General features: G+C 41.5%; 3 protein-coding genes across 7 annotated transcripts in view; 1 reads left to right on the top strand and 2 right to left on the bottom strand.

Annotated features, from left to right (window-relative positions):
• MCUB (mitochondrial calcium uniporter dominant negative beta subunit) overlaps positions 1-870 on the top strand; it is a 139,524-nt gene extending 138,654 nt beyond the window's left edge. The window contains exon 9 of one of the 2 annotated variants that reach the window (XM_030799125.1): positions 258-870. In XM_030799125.1, the coding sequence (XP_030654985.1) occupies positions 258-284 (27 nt within the window). In that variant the 3' untranslated portion in view covers positions 285-870. The remainder of the gene's footprint in view (positions 1-257) is intronic. The other variant, XM_030799127.1, reaches the window with a different exon arrangement.
• The window catches only part of CASP6 (caspase 6), a 23,010-nt gene extending 12,385 nt beyond the window's left edge, over positions 1-10,625 (bottom strand). The window contains exons 1-2 of one of the 3 annotated variants that reach the window (XM_030799130.1): positions 10,578-10,625; positions 7,084-7,189 (exon numbers count right to left, since the gene is read on the bottom strand). Coding sequence is in view for 1 of the 3 variants with exons in the window: in XM_003269360.4 (XP_003269408.1) it covers positions 1,895-1,934 (40 nt within the window). In the remaining 2 variants the exon portion in view is untranslated. Of the gene's footprint in view, positions 1-1,894; positions 2,443-7,083; positions 7,190-9,642; positions 9,729-10,577 lie in introns of those variants that run through there. The other 2 variants (XM_030799129.1, XM_003269360.4) reach the window with 2 other exon arrangements.
• The window catches only part of PLA2G12A (phospholipase A2 group XIIA), a 20,346-nt gene continuing 8,748 nt past the window's right edge, over positions 8,811-20,408 (bottom strand). Inside the window, exons 2-5 of one of the 2 annotated variants that reach the window (XM_030799133.1) lie at positions 17,577-17,653; positions 16,463-16,628; positions 13,059-13,543; positions 8,811-10,861 (exon numbers count right to left, since the gene is read on the bottom strand). In XM_030799133.1, the coding sequence (XP_030654993.1) occupies positions 13,425-13,543; positions 16,463-16,628; positions 17,577-17,653 (362 nt within the window). In that variant the 3' untranslated portion in view covers positions 8,811-10,861; positions 13,059-13,424. Of the gene's footprint in view, positions 10,862-12,193; positions 12,751-13,047; positions 13,544-16,462; positions 16,629-17,576; positions 17,654-20,408 lie in introns of those variants that run through there. The other variant, XM_003269358.4, reaches the window with a different exon arrangement.

The following is a 20,408-nucleotide window of genomic DNA, read 5'->3' on the forward strand; positions in this document are numbered from 1 at the left end:
CTGTCGCCCAGGCTGGAGTGCAGTGGCGCAATCTTGGCTCACTGCAACCTCCGCCTCCCGGTTTCAAGCGATTCTCCTGCCTCAGTCTCCCCAGTAGCTGGGACTACAGGCGCCCACCACCGTGTCTGGCCCTCTTTTCACTTCTCTTCCTTTGCAGGATAATGTAACTGCCACCTCCTTGTTCCTTAAATCAGTTTAGGTTTTACAAAACTAATCATTCCTTTTTTCACCTCACTCTAATTTGATAATCCCTCCAGATAATCCTGCCAGCTACCATTTGTTGATGGCCTGACGCCTGAGATACTTTATCTCACAGCTCCACAGCTCAGGAACAGGGACAGAGAAAGTGCGCCAGGTGTGCCAAGATCGGCAAAGTGGAGTTGGGATTGAAAGCCAGCCCACCTGCAGATTCCAAAGTCTCTGTAGGCCCATCTCCACGCAGCCCCTCCCACCCGAGACCAGCTACCTTTCTAAACTTTGTTCAACTTCCCAAACGCCTTCGGTCATTCTACTGTCATCGTCTTCATTCAGTGCACTCTCTATGAAAATCTACCCATCGGCTCCATCAACAATGTATTTAGTAACCCTATGTAGAGTAACCTCCATCAAGCCTAGAACATGCACTGGGGAGTGCGGTGGAGGACGAAGAGGAAGGGAGCAGGTGAGTGAAGGAAAGCCCCGGCTTCCCGCCCCTAGAGACTGCAACTGGACCCTGCACTGTGCCTCCAGGACAAGGCTACCTATCTACTTCCTCTACGACCATGTGACTTTTACAGCTTGCCTCTGGAGCACCACTTCCTTTGTGCAGCAAAATATAAAAAGTTCTTAAAAGAAGGCACTCTAACCAACTGCAGGCGTTTTTTTTTTTTTTTTTTTTTTCTCTTCTTGATTCGAAGTCTCACTCTGTCGCCGAGGTTGGAGTGCAGTGGGGCGATCTTGGCTCACTGCAACCTCCACCTCCCGGGTTCAAACGATTCTCCTGTCTCAGCCTCCCCAGTAGCTTGCGCCCATGCCTGGCTAATTTTTTGTATTTTTAGTAGAGACGGGGTTTCACCGTGTTAGTTAGGCTGGTCCAGAACTCCCGACCTCTGGTGATCCGCCCGCCTCGGCCTCCCAAAGTGTTGGGATTACAGGCGTGAGCCACCACGCCCGGCCAACGGCAGGCGTTTCGACTTTTTGTTTTACTCTGGCCAGGCTTGAAGTTTCTAAACTTTACCAGTAATAAGTGACAGAACGTACGCTCTTAGCAGTTGATTACTTTGCAGAGAAAAGTTATTGTGGTTTTGGCTCAAACCGACAGACAGCAGCAGGTTTCCTGGATGCAAAAGAGAGATACCGGGGTGTGCTGGCCGCCAGGAACTGGCCGCCTCCAGCTGAAGCCCGGGCGGACCCAGGGTCTTGGCCCAGGCACCCTGCGGGTCAGTTATGTTTTCATTATGACTCGGCGGAACAACCCCTCCTTTTTACTTTTCGAAGTGAGCAAACAAAAGATCCAACCCCCAAAAGTCAACATTTCAAACGGCCAGGCGTGGGGGAAAGCCAGGCCCGGGTGGGGACAGCCTTTTAAGGTTTAAATAGCCAGGGCGCCCCGAAGGCGCTCATCGCCCCGGAGGACAAAGGCGGCAGGGGCACGCCCCGGCGCCGGCGCCGCTTCCCGGGACCGCCAGGAGGCGGCAGCCAGGTCCCCGAGTGTTTCTTAGACTGAAGCGCGAAGCTGTCTCCACCCGCCCTGAGCGCTTGAATCCAAGAGTGCAACTTCTCCAGGCCGCCCTGCAAAGCCGAAGGAACCCGCGGCCCCGCTCCGGTCCGCGCGCCCGGCCCGCTAACCGCGTTTCCCCTCCAGCCGAAGCAAGACGCAGACCCGCTCGGTGCCCAGTCGACGCCCCTTGCCTACCTGCTGGGTGCACCCTGCGCAGCCCCGAGGCCGAGCTCATTGCGGCCAAGCGGTCAGCCAGACGCCCTGGTCTCCGCTTCCTGAAGCCACAGGCTCCCGGGCCCGGCCCCGCCCCCGGCCAGTCCTCGGCGGCCCCGCCCCCTGCCCCGAGCGTGGGGCCAGCTGGTTCTGGTTGTGCGCCGCCCCGGCTCCCGTGGATCGGGCTGGTCCTTCCCAGAGTTAAAGCTCCTCCCAGTCGCTCCGGAGCCCGCGGGGGCCAAGAGCGCGGGGGCGGGGAGACGTACGCGGTCTTCGCCTCCAGGCCCACTGGGACCAACCGGGCCCTGGGAACATGCCAGTTGCCACCCGGGGAGACACACGGACCGCCTAGCCCGAGGCAATTTCACATCACTTGTGTGAGCTCGGCCTCATTTAATCCCAGCTGCCCCAAACATTTGCTCTTCCTGACTTTCCAGAGGTACAGGCATAGATTGTTTTATACCGCTTAGCAGATACTGCCTGTATTTCAACATTGGCTCGCTTTGTGTCTCTGTGTCACATTTTGGTACTCTCGCAATATTTCAAAATTTTTCATTATTATGTCTGCTATTGTGATCTGTGATCAGTAATCTTTAATATTATTGCAATTGTTTTGGGGCACCATGAACCGCGCTCATAAAGGGGAAATTAATCCATAAGCCCTGTATGTGTTTGGACTGTTCCACCCACCTTTCCCTTCTCTCTCCCTCTCCTGGGGCCTCCCTATTCCTGGAAACACAATTTTGAAATTAGGCCAACTAATAATCCTACAAAGGCCTCTAAGTGTCCAAACGAAAGGAAGAGTCTGTCACTTTAAATCAAAAGCAAACATGATTAAGTTAGTGAGGAAGTAATGTTGGTAGGCAGAAAGCTAGGCTTCTTGCTCCAGTTAGCCAAGTTGTGAGTGCAAAGGAGAAAAGCCAAGTCATGAATGCAAAGGAAAAAATTTGAAGGAAACTAAAACTGCTACTCCAGTAAACACATAAAAGACAATAAAGCTAAACAGCCTTATTGCTGATATGGAGAAAGTTCTAGTTGGTCTGGATAGAAGATAAAAACAGCCACAACATTCCCTTAAGCCAAAGCCTAATCCAGAGCAAGGCCCTAACTTTTCAATTCTGTGGAGGCTGAGAGAGGTGAGGGAACTGCAAAAGAAAAGCTGGAAGCTAGCAGAGAGGATGGTTCCTGAGGTTTAAGGAAAGAAGCTATCTTCATGACATAAAAGTGCAAGGTGAAGCAGCAGGTGCTAACGTAGAAGCTGCATCAGGTTATCCAGATCTAGCTAAAATCATTGATAAAGGCAGCTACACTAAACAACGATCTTTTGTTTTTGAGACAGAGTCTTGCTCTGTCACCAAGGCTGGAGTACAGTGGTACGATCTAGTGCAACCTCCGCCTCCTGGGTTCAAACAATTCTCCTGCCTCAGCCTCCCAAGTAACCGGGATTACAGGATGTGCCACTATGTCCAGGTTAATTTTGTATTTTTAGTAGAGACAGTTTCACCATGTTGGCCAGGCTGGTCTTGAACTCCTGACCTCGAGCAATCTGCCCGCCTCGGCCTCCCAAAGTGCTGGGATTACAGGTGTGTGCCACTGTGCCCAGCCAAAACAACAGATCTTAAATGTATATGAAAACGGCCTTCTATTGGAAGAAGATTCCATCTAAGACTTTCATAGCTAGAGAGAAGTCAATGCCTGTCTTCAAAGCTTCAAAGAACAGGCTGATGCTCTTGTTAGGGGCCTTTACTACTGATGACTTTAAAGCCAACATTCCTTTACCATTCTGAAAATCCTAGCGCCCTTAAGAATTATGCTAAATATGATCTATAAATGGACCAACAAAGCCTAGTTAGTGACAGCACATCTATTTACAGCATGGCTTACAGAATATTTAAAGCCCACTGTTGAGCTCTAGTGCTCAGAAAAAAAGGTTCCTTTCAAAATATTACTCCTCATTGACAATACACCTGGTCATCCAAGAGTTCTGATAGAGAGGTACAGAGACTGATGCTGTTATCATGCTTGCTAACACAACATCCATTCTGAAGCCCAGGGATCAAGGAGAAATTTTGACTTTCAAGTCTTATTTACAAAATACATTTCATAAGGCTATAGCTGTCATCGTGATTCCTCTGATAGTTCTGAGCAAAGTAAATTGAAAATCTTCTGGAAAGGATTCATCATTCGAGATGCCATTAAGAACATTTGTGATTCATGGGAAGTCAAAATATCCACTTATGGCATGTAACTAGAAACTAGAGGGGGGAAAAAAAGAAAAACGAAAAATTAAAAATACATGTATCAGCCACAGTGGCTCATGCCTGTAAACCCAGCACTTTGGGAGGCCAAGGTGGGAGGATTGCTTGAGGCCCGGAGTTTTGAGACCAGCCTAGGCAACAATGCGAGACCCTGTCTCTACAAATTTTTTTTTTTTTAATTAGCCAAGAGTGGTGGCACATGCCTGTATTCCCAGCAACTCAGGACACTAAGATGGCAGGATTGTTTGAGCCCAAGTTTGAGGCTGCAGTCAGCTGACTGTGCCACTGCACTCCAGTCTGGGTGACAGAGTAAGACGCTCTTTAAAAATATATATATGTGTGTATATATCTATATATACATATAAAATATATAAAATACATACATAAATATTTAAAAATTATATATATTTCAATTGGCACACTGGGTGGTAGGTTACAGGCAGGACAACATACCTACCCATTTTATATATACACATATACATTATATATAGGTATATGTATATATCTCCACATTAACAGGAGTTTGAAAGAAGTTAATTCCAATCCTCATCAATGATGTTGAGGGGTTCAAGACTTCAGTGAAGGAAGTCACTGTAGATGTGGCAGAAGTAGCAAGACAAATAGAATTGGAAGTGGGGCCTGAAAATGTGGCTGCATTGTTGCCATCTCATGATAAAACTTTGATAGATGAGGAGATGCTTTTTATGGATAAGCAAAGAAAGTGGTTTCTTGAGATAGAATCTACTCCTGGTGAATATGCTGTGAATAGTGTTTAAATGACAACAAAGGATTCAGGGTATTAGTTGACAAAGCAGTGGCAGGGTTTGGGGAAATTGACCCCAATTTTGAAAGGTCTGTGGGTAAAATGCTACCATCACATGCTACAGGGAAATCTTTAGTGAATGGAACAATCAATGGATGGCCAGGTGCGGTGGCTCACGCCTGTAATCCCAGGACTTTGGGAGGCCAGGAGTTCGAGCCCAGACTGGCCAACATGGCGAAACCTTGTCTCTACTAAAAATACAAAAATTAGCCAGGCACGGTGGCAGCCACCTGTAATCCCAGCTACTCAGGAGGCTGAGGCACGAGAATCACTTGAACCAGGAGGCAGAGGTTGCAGTGAGCCAGGATCATGCCACTGCACTCCAGCCTGAGTGACAGAGCGAGACTCCATCTCAAAAAAAAAAAAAAAAAAAAAAAATTAAGCAAACTTCCTTATTGTCTTATTCTAAGAGATTGCCAGTCATCCCAGCCTTCAGCAACTACCACCCTAATCAGTCAGCAGCCCTCAACAAGACCCCACACCAACATTTATAACTCGCTGAAGGCTCAGATGATCCCTAGCATCTTTTAGCAATATTTTAAAATTAAGGTATATACTTTTTTTTTTTTTTTTTTGAGATGGAGTCTCACTCTGTCACCCAGGCTGGAGTACAGTGGTGCAATCTCGGCTCACTGAAACCTCTGCCTCCCGGGTTCAAGCAATTCTCTGCCTTTAGACATGATATTGCACACTTAACAGACTACACTTTAGTATAAACAACTTTTATATGCACTGGGAAACCAGAAAATTTGTGGGACTCTTTTATTGATGGTCTGGAACCAAACTCGAAATCCCTCTGATGTATCCCATAGGGGGTGGCATATATGTTCCTGTTTCATGTGGTAGTCCTTTCCCCAGTGCGAGTTACTTTGTAGGACTTGCAGTAACTTATTTTAAATGCTCTTTGTATACAAGACTTGGGCCAAAGTAAACTGGAGGTAACGCCTGGATTTTTTTTTTTTTGTTTGTTTTTGAGACAGTTTAGCTGTTGTTGCCCAGGCTGGAGTACAATGGCATGATCTCAGCACACCGCAACCTCCGCCGCCCGGGTTCAAGCGATTCTCCTGCCTTGGCCTCCCAAGTAGCTAGGATTACAGGCGTGCACTACCATGCCTGGCTAATCTTGTATTTTTAGTAGAGACGGGGTTTCTCCATGTTGGTCAGGCTGGTATCAAACTCCCGACCTGGTATCGGCCCACCTTGGCCTCCCAGAATGTTGGGATTATGGGCATGAGCCACCGCACCCGGCTTCTCCTGGATTTTTCAAATCTAGCTTTCATAGGTAGAGCTAATTCAAGGACAGAATCATGCAGAAATTCACAGAACGATGAGGGTCTCTAGACTATGGTGTTTCTTGGGGGAGAGCATGTTGTCCTACCCAAAAAATAGCAGCCAAACAGTGTGCCAACAAGGTGCCATGGGGTGCTCAATGTTGGATTTAATTTAGCTCCTCCTTGGGTGGTTGGCTATTGTAAAAAATTTACTTTGATAATGCTTTCAGATTTGATGAAATGGTGGCTTTATCCTTTGTAATTCCTCTGGACCTTGTAATTTTAAAAGTAAGCAACCTGAGAGTGGAAAAAAATTAAAATGTGTTAAGGCACCACTTCTAATATATTAAAATAAGTATAATGAATACTTAAGAAATAGGTATAAGGAACTCATCTCATACTATTATTTGGGAGAGAAAAAATCTAATTTGGTAACTTCTACATGTGCCTGTGGTTCAAGTCTTGATGTCATTAGAGTATGAAATCAAAGAAGGGTTTTTACTCATTTACTGTTCATTGTATGCATAAAATATTTCAGAAATCACTGTCTTAGTAACTTATCCTGCAACAAAGACATGGAATATCCATATTTCCCTTGTATGGTGGTTGTGATGATTGGGTTAAGTGACTGTGAAGGACTCAGAATACTGCCTGCCATGTGAAGAGCTCAATGAATATTGGTTATTACCATCTTCTTGTATTCGTTGGAAATAGGAATGGCATTTTTTGGTTTCCTCATTACCTACCCCAGTTGCCTTGCATGTGGCTCAATATTTAGCCATTGACTACTCTGGCTTTTATCCAGTCTGAATGAGTTGCCTGACCACCAGAACTTCCAGTCCTTTGGCCTCACTTTCAGGGTCTCTGAGTCCTGAAAACATTCCCTCGACAAGAGTGGAACTCCAGTTGGCTACTTTCTACTTATCTGAAAAGAGCAGATGGAAGGAATTTGTCATTTTTTCTCCATAAGTATCTTATTATCTCAACGTTACTACTATAGTCTATGTGGTTAGGTATTTAAAACAATATTTTGTCTACTTTTTCTTCCCCTTATTCACCACTGATCAGGATGTTGTCTAAAAACATAAATACAGAGCATTTTCTTGGGTACTTATTTCAGAATTACAAATGTATAATTTTAGCCTCTTAAAGCAACAGCTAGCCACAGTAAAATGGCTGAGTGCCTGGGACTGGGAAACAGGCTGCCCAGGTTCTACTCATGGCTTCCCCATTTTATTTGCTGTTAGATATTTGACAGGTAATGCAACTTAACCTCTCATAGCTTCAAACTCTTTGTTGTAAAATGAGGTCCAAATCTATTCCAGAGTTTTTGAGACAGTAAATGGCAAACTCCTATGAAAGTACTGAACCCACAGCAAACTTTCAGTACATTAGTTATTTTCAGCACTGAAGATTACCTAAACTTCCCAAGCTGCGGTCTATGAACCAGCAGTATCATCATCTGGGAACTTGTTAGAAATGCAAATTCTCCTGTCTACCCCAGACCTACTGAATCAGAAACTCTGGGGGTGGGGTCCAGCAGTGTGTTTTAAAAAGCCCGCCAGTGAGTCTCACGTATGCTCATGTTTGAGAACCACCAACATAGACTGGAATCCTACCAAGCGCTCTCTTCCCTCTCAAAGAAAAATATTCCCACAGCAAATCCACTAAAATTCAGATACACTAAGTTAATTGATAGGATGACTTGATTCTTCCTATATCTGAATAGTTTTCCATAAAAGTGACTTATTGAAACTGGTTTGCCCTCATATCTCAATTGTGTTCTCATTACGGCTTTTCTGTGCTCAATGTCTCCTTTATGAAATAAACAGCCCTCTCTGTCCCTGGAAGAAATGTGTCAAAAGATTTTAAGGAGATAGGCATTATTCGAAGGCAATATATTATTTTAAAATATAAATAAAAGTGGAACTTATTGAAACTGAAGGTCTTGGCTTGTCACTATCATAGGAATGAAATATATGGAATAAAGTTAAGTTCAGAGATAATTCTACAACTTAAAAATTTTGGGCCGGGTGCGGTGGCTCACGCTTGTAATCCCAGCACTTTGGGAGGCCGAGGCGGGAGGATCACGAGGTCAGGAGATCGAGACCACGGTGAAACCCCGTCTCTACTAAAAATACAAAAAATTAGCAGGGCATGGTGGTGGGCGCCTGTAGTCCCAGCTACTCGGAGAGGCTGAGGCAGGAGAATGGGGTGAACCTGGGAGGCGGAGCTTGCAGTGAGCCGAGATTGCGCCACTGCACTCCAGCCTGGGTGACAAAGCGAGGCTCCGTCTCAAAAAAAAAAAAAAAAAAAAATTTTGGCCACTGATTTTGGTGTTTAATATTTTTTCTTACATAATTCATAGAAATACTAATTTCTATGATGATTCTGATTGCTATACTTAAAACTTGAAAGCCAACAGAGAAATGTTTGTCAAGTTGTCAATAAGGAGATTTTTGAAGGATGTTACGGAAACTGCATAAGTAAGCCTGAGGCAAAAAGTCTAACATCATTGTGACATATATAAAAGATGACACTACTGATCCCTTTACAGTTTTATTAATAACTATTATTTTTCATATACCGGTTGCACTGATTCATTTTTGCTCTTTTATTTTTTAGGCAGATGGCTGGTTTTTGTAGGATTATGCAGTGAGGAAAAACAGCAAACTAAAAATGCTACTTCAAATATAGCAACAGTCACTACATAAGGCTTAAATCAATATATTCCAAGTAATTTCTATGAATTTTGAACAATACAATGTAGTGTATGTGGAAATATCTTGCCTAATTTCATTCTACTCCTCAAAGTTACTGAAGTCAGTCAACTATTAATAACAGAATTGTTTTTATAGAAAGATTCCATCTTCTTTACTGTTAGCTGTTATACCTGTCTTGTACTAGGATAAAATAATGAGCATTGTGCATCACACCTTCTGATAATCTCATACTTCTATAAATACTGAGAGAAATAATCACTCTTTTAAGTTTAGAGGGAGTTGGTTTTAGGCTAACAATTTTTTTTCTTTCCAAGACAGTCTTATTCTGACGCCTATGCTGGAGTGCAGCGGTGCAATCGCAGCTCACTGCAACCTCTGCTTCCCAGGTTCAACCAATTCTTGTGCCTTCACTTCCCGAGTGGCTGGGATTACAGGCATGTGCCACCATGCCCAACTAATTTTTGTATTTTTAGTTGAGACAGGGTTTTGCCATGTTGGCCAGGCTGGTCTCGAACTTCTGACTTCGAGTGATCTGTCCACCTTGGCCTCCCACAGTGCTGGGATTACAGGCCTGAACCACCACGCCCAGCCTCTAACAACTAATCTTAGTAAGTATTATTGGACTAGTCTACAGGTTCACTGAAAGACAGGCTACCTGTGAGGATGTGTTTAATTAGCTTTTGGCCTTGTATCTCAATTCTGTCTTCATTACAGCTCTATGCTCAGTTTCTCCATCTATGAAATAAATACGGCCATATCTGTCCCTGGAAGAACTATGTCAAAAGATTTTAAAGAGACAGGCATCATTTGAAGGCAGTATTAAAGTATAAATATTACATTTCTTGCAAAGAGCTGCTGAAAGTTAGTTCTTGTTTTTTCTGTCAATAGGGAAAATATCAACTTTAAAATCTAAATATATGCCACAAAATTTTGGGACAAATTTTGAATTGAAGATGGCAGTACAAACTCATGTTTAGCTTTGTACACACATAATTATAGATGTGTACATATGCATGGGCTAATATACATATGTATTTCTCAACTCTGCTACGAACAGTGACATCCCAGTAGCAACAAGCACATCTAATGCCCAGATCTTGGTTTCTAAGTATGATTCTCCAACAAAAGGAACCAGGGCTCTTTGGAGCAGGGGTTGATTCTAGGGATTCTAGGGTTGGGGCAGGGAATATACAAGATTAACCTGGAGCATCTTGTAGTGCCAGAAAGTAAGGAAGTGCTCAAAAATCAAAAGGATGGGCACATCAAAGGGACATAGTAGCCAACCTGGCAGAACTCCTAATAGCCAAGCTGGACAACTTAAGCAACAAAATAAATACTGTGTTACCTAAAATACAAAATATACATGAGTCCATACTGATGTAAACAAATTAGGGTGGGAGGGAGAGACAAATTTTCCATATAGAAAAATTCCAAATACTACATATGGATATTCCCACTTCCAGGAGGTTGAATGTAATCTTTCCCACGTACCACCTCCCATGACTGGACTTAGTGACTGTTTTCCAAAGAACAGAAGTATGGAAAGGGAAAATAACAGTAATTTTCAGCAGCAAAACCAACACACACTACCTTAACCAAGTGTCCAAAGTTAATACACCATCAAGCTGATAGCATGTAACTCCTGACATGATGCAGTGAGAAGGACCTTCACCTCTGGTATTCTTCCTAAAAATCTATAACCTCACTCTAATCATGAGGAAAACATCAGACAAACCCAAATTAAGGAATATTCTACAAAACACCTGACCAGTACTCCTCAAAACTGTCAAGGTTATGAAAGACTGTGGAACTATCACAGACCAGAGGCTAATTAGGCATGACGACTAATTCAGTGTGGTATCCTAGATTGGATCCTGGAAAAGAAAAATGACATTAATTAAAAAACTAGTACAATCTGAAAAATAAAGTCAAGTTCCGTTAATAGTAATTACCAATGCTGGTTACTTAGCTTCTGACAAATGCTTCATGGTTAAATAAAAGGTTAACACTGGGGGAACTGGGTGAGTAGTCACAGAAGCTCTCCATGTATCTTTGCAACTTTTCTGTAAAATCCCATTGTTTTTTAAAATCTGAACATAAAAAACTGTTTCTACTGATTTTTGTGTAATTTGTGATCATGAATTATACTTTATAAAGATATTGAGTTTGTCCTTTTGAGAAAGCCAATGCTGCTAACAAAATCTGTGAGTTCATTATAAGTGTAAAGTTACCTGGACAAGTATTTCAATAATAAATATTGATAAACCATTTTTTTTTTAAGATAGTGTCTTGCTCTGTTGCCCAGGCTGGAGTGCAGTGGCACGATCTCAGCTCACTGCAACCTCCACCTCCTGGGTTCAAGTGATTCTCCTGCGTCAGCCTCCTGAGTAGCTGAGACTATAAGCATGCGCCACCACGCCTGGCAAATTTTTGTATTTTTAGTAGAGATGCCGTTTTGCCATGTTGGCCAGCTGGTCTCAAACTCCTGACCTTAAGTGATCCACCCGCCTCAGCCTCCCAAAGTGCTGGGATTATAGGTGTGAGCCACTGTGCCCAGCCGATAAGCATTATTAATAATGGCTTACAAAACTGTACCTTTTATAAAGGTTTGAAATTCAATTGAGGGTTCCAAACATTTAAGTGGAAACCCAGTTTGCTCACTTAGCCACAAGGCATACATGTGCCTTGTCTCTCTGGAACAGCTGCCACCAATTCAAGTTGGAAGATACTAGGTTCCCGGCGATGACATATCTCCAAAGTTAGGAACATGGCCCTTTCTCCAGAACATACTTTTCCTTCTGCCCTGTTCTACCTGTAATGACTTACAAAGAACTGCCTCTCCCTATGCTGTCCTTCTCTGACTTTGAAAGTCAGTTCATCTTAATAACTTTGGCCATGGGTTACCCAAGGGATATATAAGGCTTGAGGTCCTGGGCTAGGGAAAGCTTAACAACCAAGTCAGCAAAGACCAGTCGAGGAACATAACAGAGCCTCCCAAGAGATTGAAAAGTTTTCAACATTCATACACATCTTCAGAAGCTGTTGAAGTTTTCTTGGATTTGCTCTAAACATATGGTAATAATTTTCAATGTAAATAAGAAATCTATAAAAGGCAGTTCTTTATATCTTGCCTTTTCCATCCTTTTGGCTCTAATTAAAGGCTTTTTGAAAAGCAGTATCAAGCACAAATTTTAGTAAGACCACAGTTAGTAAAAGGTTACAGTCTTTAAAAAATCTATGATAAGGAACAAGTGCTGGGAAATAAATAACAAAGCATAACAGCAAATAGTGCCTTGATATATTAGGTTAAATATCTTTTCATTTATCTCATTAAATCCATCTTTTCTCCAACTTGGCAAAGGTTATAGCAAAAGATGACATTTGTCATGTGAGTAGCTCATAAAATGGGAGTGGCTATGCTTCTGAATTGCATTCACATCACCTTCTAGGCATGTTACATAATACTTAGCTATCCTGGGGTTGCTCCTTACGAAGTTATCAGCTGATGGTTCCAATTTTACAACTGGAAAAATGGAAACCTTGTCCTTGTAAATAGTCCTAATAGAAATGTGACTTACTCATATGCTCAACGGGCTACAGAGAAACAACATATTATGTTGTACTTTAATTACATATTATGTGTAATTAAAATGAAAAAAAAAAAAAAAAGTCCGTTCCTTCTAGGCATAAATGCATATTTAAAATTTCATAGTAAACAAATATTTGTAAGTGATAATTTCCCCATATCTCCAAATAAGATAATGTTGGCCAGGCGCGGTGGCTCACGCTTGTAATCCCAGCACTTTGGGAGGCCGAGGCGGGCGGATCACAAGGTCAGGAGATCGAGACCACGGTGAAACCCCGTCTCTACTAAAAATACAAAAAAATTAGCTGGGCGTGGTGGCGGGTGCCTGTAGTCCCAGCTACTCAGAGAGGCTGAGGCAGGAGAATGGCGTGAACCCGGGAGGCGGAGCTTGCAGTGAGCCGAGACTGCACCACTGCACTCCAGCCTGGGCGACAGAGCGAGACTCTGTCTCAAACAAAAAAAAAAAAAGATAATGTTGAACAGACCTTATGATAAATTTTATATTTGATCTCTTTTTTTGGTAAATACGGTTGTGAAAATCGAGTTATATGTTCTTCTTTTCAAAATTCTCCGCTTAACAAGCACTTGTTTTTGATATTGGTCAAGATATTTGGCATACTAAGTAAGGGAGCAATGCTGGGGAAGATACCTGAGAAGACAAGTGTGCCCTTCCCTCACTTTCTCCCTCACTTTTTTTGCTCTGAGGTTTTAACATCAAGATATAAATTATTTTAAGGTCTCAAAATAATCCTTTCACAAAAATAAGACAGTTTTATGTTGTAAAAACATTAGTTATTTGTCAAAGGTTATGTTCTTCCGTCTTCATCTGTCACTAGCTGTCGGCATCTCCTTTAAAGATCAGTTTTTTCTTCATAATGACACCGGCATGCGGCTCGTTGGCTGTCCAGATATGGTTTACAACCTAAATGTATAACACTGTCAAACAAGAGCTCCACTGTTGTTTCACATGCTGCAAAATAAGAAAATGGGATTACTGTTGGGCAAATGCATTGCTCTCTTTTCACCTATGTTATACATTACAGCACAGCAACAAGCATATCCCTCGTGAGCACTGAAATGTATGCTGGATGAAAGTCACCAAACTCTCACAAGCTGTAGCATATTTACGTACACACATATATATCTACAGATTTCCGGTGTTAGTCTCATGCATCTTATTTTTTGTTTGCATTCAACTGTTCAACCCAATTTTTTTTTTTTTGAGACAGGGTCTCACTCTGACACCCAGACTGCAGTGTCATGGTGCAGTCATAGCTTACTGCAGTCTCCACATCCTGGGCTAAAGTGATCCTTCCACCTCAGCCTCCTGAGTAGTTGGCATTACCATGGCCAGCTCATTTTTAATTTAAATTTTTTAATTTAATTTTTAATTTTAAACAGACACACAACACCACACCCAGCTAATTTTTTTTTTTTTTTTTAGTAGAGATGAGGTCTCACTATGTTGCCCAGGCTGGTCTCAAACTCCTGGACTCAAGCAATCCTCCTGACTTGTCTTCCCAAAGTGCTGGGATTACAGGCGTGGGCCACCATGCCTGGCCCAATTGTTTAAACTAGACAAATAAGAGTCTTTTAAAATAGCACTGATTAATCAGTGTTAACTTTCTTTTTATTTGGAAAACATAACCACTAATAGAGATGTCTGATAATACTCTTAAATTTGCATTTTAAGAAAAAATGTTTTAGGTGCGGAAGAAACAAAGTTTAAAAATTGAAACCTCAAAACATTTCATTATGGCCAATGGCTTCTGAGGACTGATCATACATCAGTTAAGAGGCTTAAAGTAAACAGAATCCAATCTCTCTCTTTTTTTTTTTTTTTTTTGAGACAGAGTCTTGCTCTGTCGCCCAGGCTGGAGTGCAGTGGCATGATCTTGGTTCACTGCAACCTCTGCCTCCTGGGTTTAAGCAATTCTTCCACCTCAGCCTCCTGAGTAACTGGGACTACAGGTGCCTGGCTAATTTTTGTATCTTTTGTTAGAGATGGGGTTTTACCATGTTGGCCAGGCTGCTCTCAAACTCCTGGGCTCAAGTGATCCAGCAGCCAAGGCCTCCCAAAGTGCTGGGATTACATGCGTGAGCCACCACACCCGGCCACAGTCAGGTTTTTAAATTTTTTGAAGACTATGAAAAGGTAATTTATTTACTTTTCTTATTCTAAGAAACCTGAAACATCCAGCTGAGATTATCTTAACATGTTACATTTACAGAGATATAGCACAGAGTGGCTTTTAGTTATCCAAATACTTTTCATTTCAAAATATTAATGTTAAGGAAGAAACTTGTCATTACAAAATCTTAACATTTTCAAAGTTCTCCAAAAGACTGTGCCATTAAGAAACAACCAAGCACAGAAGTGGAGAGGTTATGACTATTAAATAGGAGGTTACAAGATGATTGGTTTCACATTCTTCTTAAATCAGAAAACAGGAAATAAATCCATCTATGCTTCAGGTTTACAGCTAGTTTACCTTAGCCAAAAGCTGCAAAGGGATACAGAGGCTGTGAATTAAAAGATTATCTGCAGCAGAGATTTCTTCCTTGACATGAATTATTAGGATATTAGAATCAGGGCTATGAGACTATTTGGAGAATACCATATAATAGACAGAACAGAGATTTTAAATCCAGGCTAAATGCTCACTTGGGGCAAGTTACTGTTTTCTGAACCTTCGTTTCCTTCCTTGAAAAATGGGGATAACACTACCTACCTCTTTAGGTTTTTGTTGGCATCAAATGAAAACATGAATAAAATATCTAGCACAGTATCTTACGATAAGTGCTTAAAATGTTATTTTCCTTTCCTGCCTTGCCTCTTCTGATTTCAGTGTATGATATGTTCTTTGGCTTGACAGTAGAGAAATCTTATAACTACCAGTATTTGAATGGTGATTTATTTGTATTTCCACAAATACTTCATTTCATCCGTATGACAACTCTATGAGGTGAGTATCATCATTCTTCTTTTAAAAATGACATCAAAGGGCCCTTTCCCTTTGCTAGTTTGGCTTTCTATCTCTTCACCATAATACCTCGTTGCAGTGAGTACAACTATATGCTGAGTCCCGTGAGTCCTTCTAGTAAATCACTGAACCTGGGGGTCATCTGGGGACCTCCCCAACAGAAACAGGTAAGACAAGTCTTCTAGAAATTCCTACTCCAAATCCAGGGTGCTATACTCTTAAATTCACTGGTGGTATGGTCTGAATGTTTGTGTCTCTCCAGAATTCATGTTGAAATCCTAACCTTCAAAGTGATGAAATCAGAAGGTGAGGCCTTTGGAGGTGTCTAAGTTCCAAAGGATGGTGAATGTGATTAGTGCTCTTATAAAAGAGGCCCCAGAGAGCTATCTAGTCCTCTCCACTAAGTGAAGACACAGTTAGAAGGTATCTGCTACGAACTAGAAAATGAGTCCTCATCAGACACCAAATCTGCAAGTGCCTTGATCTTGGACTTCCCAGCCTCCAGAACTGTAGGAAATAACTTTCTGTTGTCTATAAGCCACCCAGTCTATGGTAGCAGTCCAGACGGACTAAGACAACTGGAATCAGAGTTTCAAACTTTAGCTACTTTAGGTTCTTACATGATGACTGAGATGTATTTCAGGGAACAAGGTAGATGAATTATTCTCTCTCTCAGCCTTAGACACCCCTACTCTCCCAAGGTTTCCTAATGCTTTTTGCTTCTGTGACTATAAATCATTTTAGATTACAGAATCATCAGCTCCTCACCTCAGAAAATTGAAGTCTGTGTCACAATAGATAATATATGTGAAAGATTTCTATTGGTAAATCCTATACTAAAACATAGAGCATTTGATAAAACTTTAAAAAGTACACTCATCCCCAAGCCACCAGATCATCCTTACCCTGAACATGCTGAGTTAGTCCTAGTGTTTTCTGTACATCTCGGCAGATCTTGGAGAGGCAATACTGGAATTCCTCATCACAGTCATTCTTGCTTTTGCCACAGGTCTCATAGCACCTGTCGTGTTGGTTGCAACACTTTGTCAGGGAAGGGATACCAATGTTAAGCTGCAAAAGGCATTTGGATGGATTACTGTCAATGAAATGCAAAACTCCTTTGTAGTACCGCATTCAAATAGACTAAATAGGTATAAATGATAATGACTGCTGTATAGATAGTTCCAAAATCCATTTCTGTCTACAGATATTTTCTGTGTTATAAATCTCCCCATTACACCTACCCACACCCACCCATGTTACTCTCTCAGCCATGCCTCATTGCTCCCTATTCTGCAGCGTTAAAACACTCACAGTTACAGTTACTCACAAAATTTCCATTTGTCCAAAACACAAAACATAAGTTTTAAAAAAAGAAAGATAAGGCTAAGTCCATTAAAGATTCTCCAGGGGCTAGGCAAGTATGATTTTTGGATACTCAAAGTGTTTGTGGCCTCTCCTTCCAAATAAAATTTACTTTATGTGAAATATCACAGAAAACTTTCCTACAACTCAAATTTTTTTTGTTTTTTAATCTTTAAATATTTCTCCATTCCCCAAAGATACTATTACTCTGAATCTATAACTTCAATTATTTTAAATAACTTTATACACAAAATCCTTGTGTCTAGGAATCATTCTCATCAACATTTTTTTCCCATACTTGGCTTAGATCCAGTCTCTCCTACAACAACCACACAGCTATCCCACTTAAATTAAAACAAGGCTATCTATACTTTTTCTAAGTAGCAGTACTTCTGTACTCCAAACTTTTCAACTATGTATGTGATATTAGGAAATATCATTTAAATAGTATGAACATCTATAAGATTCAAAAATAAAACAATTTTACTTCATTTACTTTTGTTAGTTTTGCCAAAAAGAATCTAATAAACCTGATCACTCTTACACCCAGCTAAATTATTTGTGAATCTAAGAACATGCTGATAGTCTTATATGACCAAAAGTATTACATGATTTACCAGTTACAAAACTTATCAAATAAAAGACAATATTTACATGAACACCAAACAGTGGAGAGCCACATCCATTCGGTGGGGAGGGTTTATAACCATAACGTGGGAAAGGCTTAGATCCTATAAAATATAAATGGTATCATAATTAATTTTCAAATATGATAAAAGTAAAATACATACTCAAAAAGGTCAATATGCTACATTAGCCTTAGAAATATTTAATATTTACTTGGATGCTAACATAAGTGCATATGTCTTTATTCTGATGAGCATTAAGAATGCTAATTAGACTTTTTATTTCTCCTGTGGTGAGGAATATATACAAATGTGCACATACATACACACATATATAGCAATTCATAAAATGTAATTATTTGTAAGCCTATGCCATACGAAACATACAAAGGCTTATCCTGGACTTCTGGAGATTTCAGAGGTCACTTGCCAGATAGGGTTCATATGTATGAAAGATAAATCCACCCTGTTTTCTGTACATTCTAACACTTTGTTTTTTAGAGCTAAGACAGTATCTTCACAACCTCCCACAAATGCTTCATTGCATACAAACCTCAATAACCATTAACCAACCAGTTTACTTGGGCAAAGCCTAAGGCTAAGGAAGACAAGGTCATCTGATGATCATTCAATACCCTTAGCACTACAAGACATTACAGGACCACGCATTCTGCCTGCTGCCTTCCCACCCAGTCAACCATTCCACAAATATACTCCTTTGCCATCTAAGGAAAAGGTTAGGAGGGATACTTGGTGAACTACGGTACTCCAGAAGTACCATAGTTCTAATGAAGTACTTATAAAGAACAGAAGACTTGGAAGGCTAATGTTCCCCAGTAGCATCAACGGTTCAGTAACAAGGAAAAAGATGACATTATCATAGCAATCTTAAATTTTGGAGGGTACTTCAGAAACATCTCACCTCATTTAATACAGCTTTACCTCAGAGATATTGCAGGTTCAGTCCCAGATCATCACAATAAAGCCAATATAACAATGAAGTGAGTCACATAAATTTTTTTGGTTTTCCAGTGCATATAAAAGTTTTGTTTACACTATGCTGTAGTCTATTAAGCACTCAATAACACTGTCTAAAAAAACCAATGTACAGATCTTAATTTAAAAATACTTTATTGCTAAAAAATGCTGACACAGATACTAAGTGAGCACATGCTGTGGGAAATATGGCACCGATAGACTTGCTCAATGCAGGGTCGCCGCTAACCTTCGATTTGTTAAAAAGCAAACAAACAAAAACCCCACAATTATCTGTGAAGTGCATTAAAGCAAAACACATTAAAATGAAGTATGCTTGTATAGAAATCACTTCAACCTACCAGTCACCTACTGTCTCTTTGAATGTTTCCCACAACCGTCCTACATAAAGAAATAACCTATTCTACTGTGAAATGACATCAATTGTTAAGACATTCTTCTGCCTTCTTTTAAGTTCTACCTATAAACCATCCTCGGCCCCTTGGGGAAACAGAAAAATAAGCCAACTCCCTATTTTACACAATAATCCTTTCAAATATTTGGGGCTACAATTTATCTTGCCTTCTAAAATGAGATATTCCCAGGTATTTTACCCTAAGACATGGCAGTTTCCAAATACAACCCCACGGTTGGATACATAGGAGTGACACAAAGTATTCCGCCAATTTTCATTTAACATTTATTGGTAGGAGATTTTATAAAGACAAAGTTACCCTCCAAAAGTAAATTGAGGGTAAAAAAGCAACTCTTTCAGTAATAACCATCAAAATAAGTAACCCCTCAAGGTAATAACTGAAAAATGGTTTCGGCTGGGCATGGTGGCTCACGCCTGTAATCCCAGCACTTTGGGAGGTTGAGGCGGTAAAACTGCCTGAGCCTAGGTTTTCTTTTTTTTTTTTTTTGAGACGGAGTCTCGCTCTGTCGCCCAGGCTGGAGTGCAGTGGCGCGATCTCAGCTCACTGCAAGCTCCGCCTCCCAGGTTCACGCCATTCTCCTGCCTCAGCCTCTCCGAGTAGCTGGGACTACAGGCGCCCGCCACCACGCCCGGCTAATTTTTTTTTTTGTATTTTTAGTAGAGACGGGGTTTCACCGTGGTCTCGATCTCCTGACCTCGTGATCCGCCCGCCTCGGCCTCCCAAAGTGCTGGGATTACAAGCGTGAGCCACCGCGCCCGGCCTGCCTAGGTTTTCAAGCCCAGCCTGGGCAACATGATGAGACTCTGTATTAAAAAAAAAAAAAATATATATATATATATATACATGAATTAAAAAAAAAAAAGAAAGAGAAAAAAAATAAACGGTTTGAGTGACTTGCTCAGAAGTTCCATGCTCAACTAAGGTCACCGCACATAGCCTCAAGAGAGTAGTATAACCTCATGAAGATATAAAGCTATAGCCTGGTCCGGGAGCAGTGGCTCACACTGTAATCCCAGCACTTTGGGAGGCTGAGGCTGGTGGATCACCTAAGGTCGGGAGTTCAACACCAGCCTGACCAACATGGCGAAACCCCATCTCTACTAAATATACAAAATTAGCTGAGCAATGTGGTGGCACATGCCTGTAATCCCAGCTACTCGGGAGGCTAAGGCAGGAGAATCGCTTGAACCTAGGAGGTGGAGGTTGCGGTGAGCCAAGATCGCGCCATTGCACTCCAGCCTGGGCAACAAGGGCAAAACTCTGTCTCAAAAAACAATAACAACAACAACAAAGAAACAAAACCTATAGCCTGCTCTAAAGGAAAAACGTATACAAAAAGGAGTGGTTAAGATGAGTCTAGAAAAGGGAAGGCCAATGATAGCACTTTGTCTTGTTTCTCCAGCCCTGTCCATAAGGAAGGGTTGTTTCTGGACCCTTGGAAGATGAGG

This window comes from Nomascus leucogenys, chromosome 18, assembly GCF_006542625.1.
Source record: "Nomascus leucogenys isolate Asia chromosome 18, Asia_NLE_v1, whole genome shotgun sequence".
Classification (NCBI taxonomy): domain Eukaryota; kingdom Metazoa; phylum Chordata; class Mammalia; order Primates; family Hylobatidae; genus Nomascus; species Nomascus leucogenys.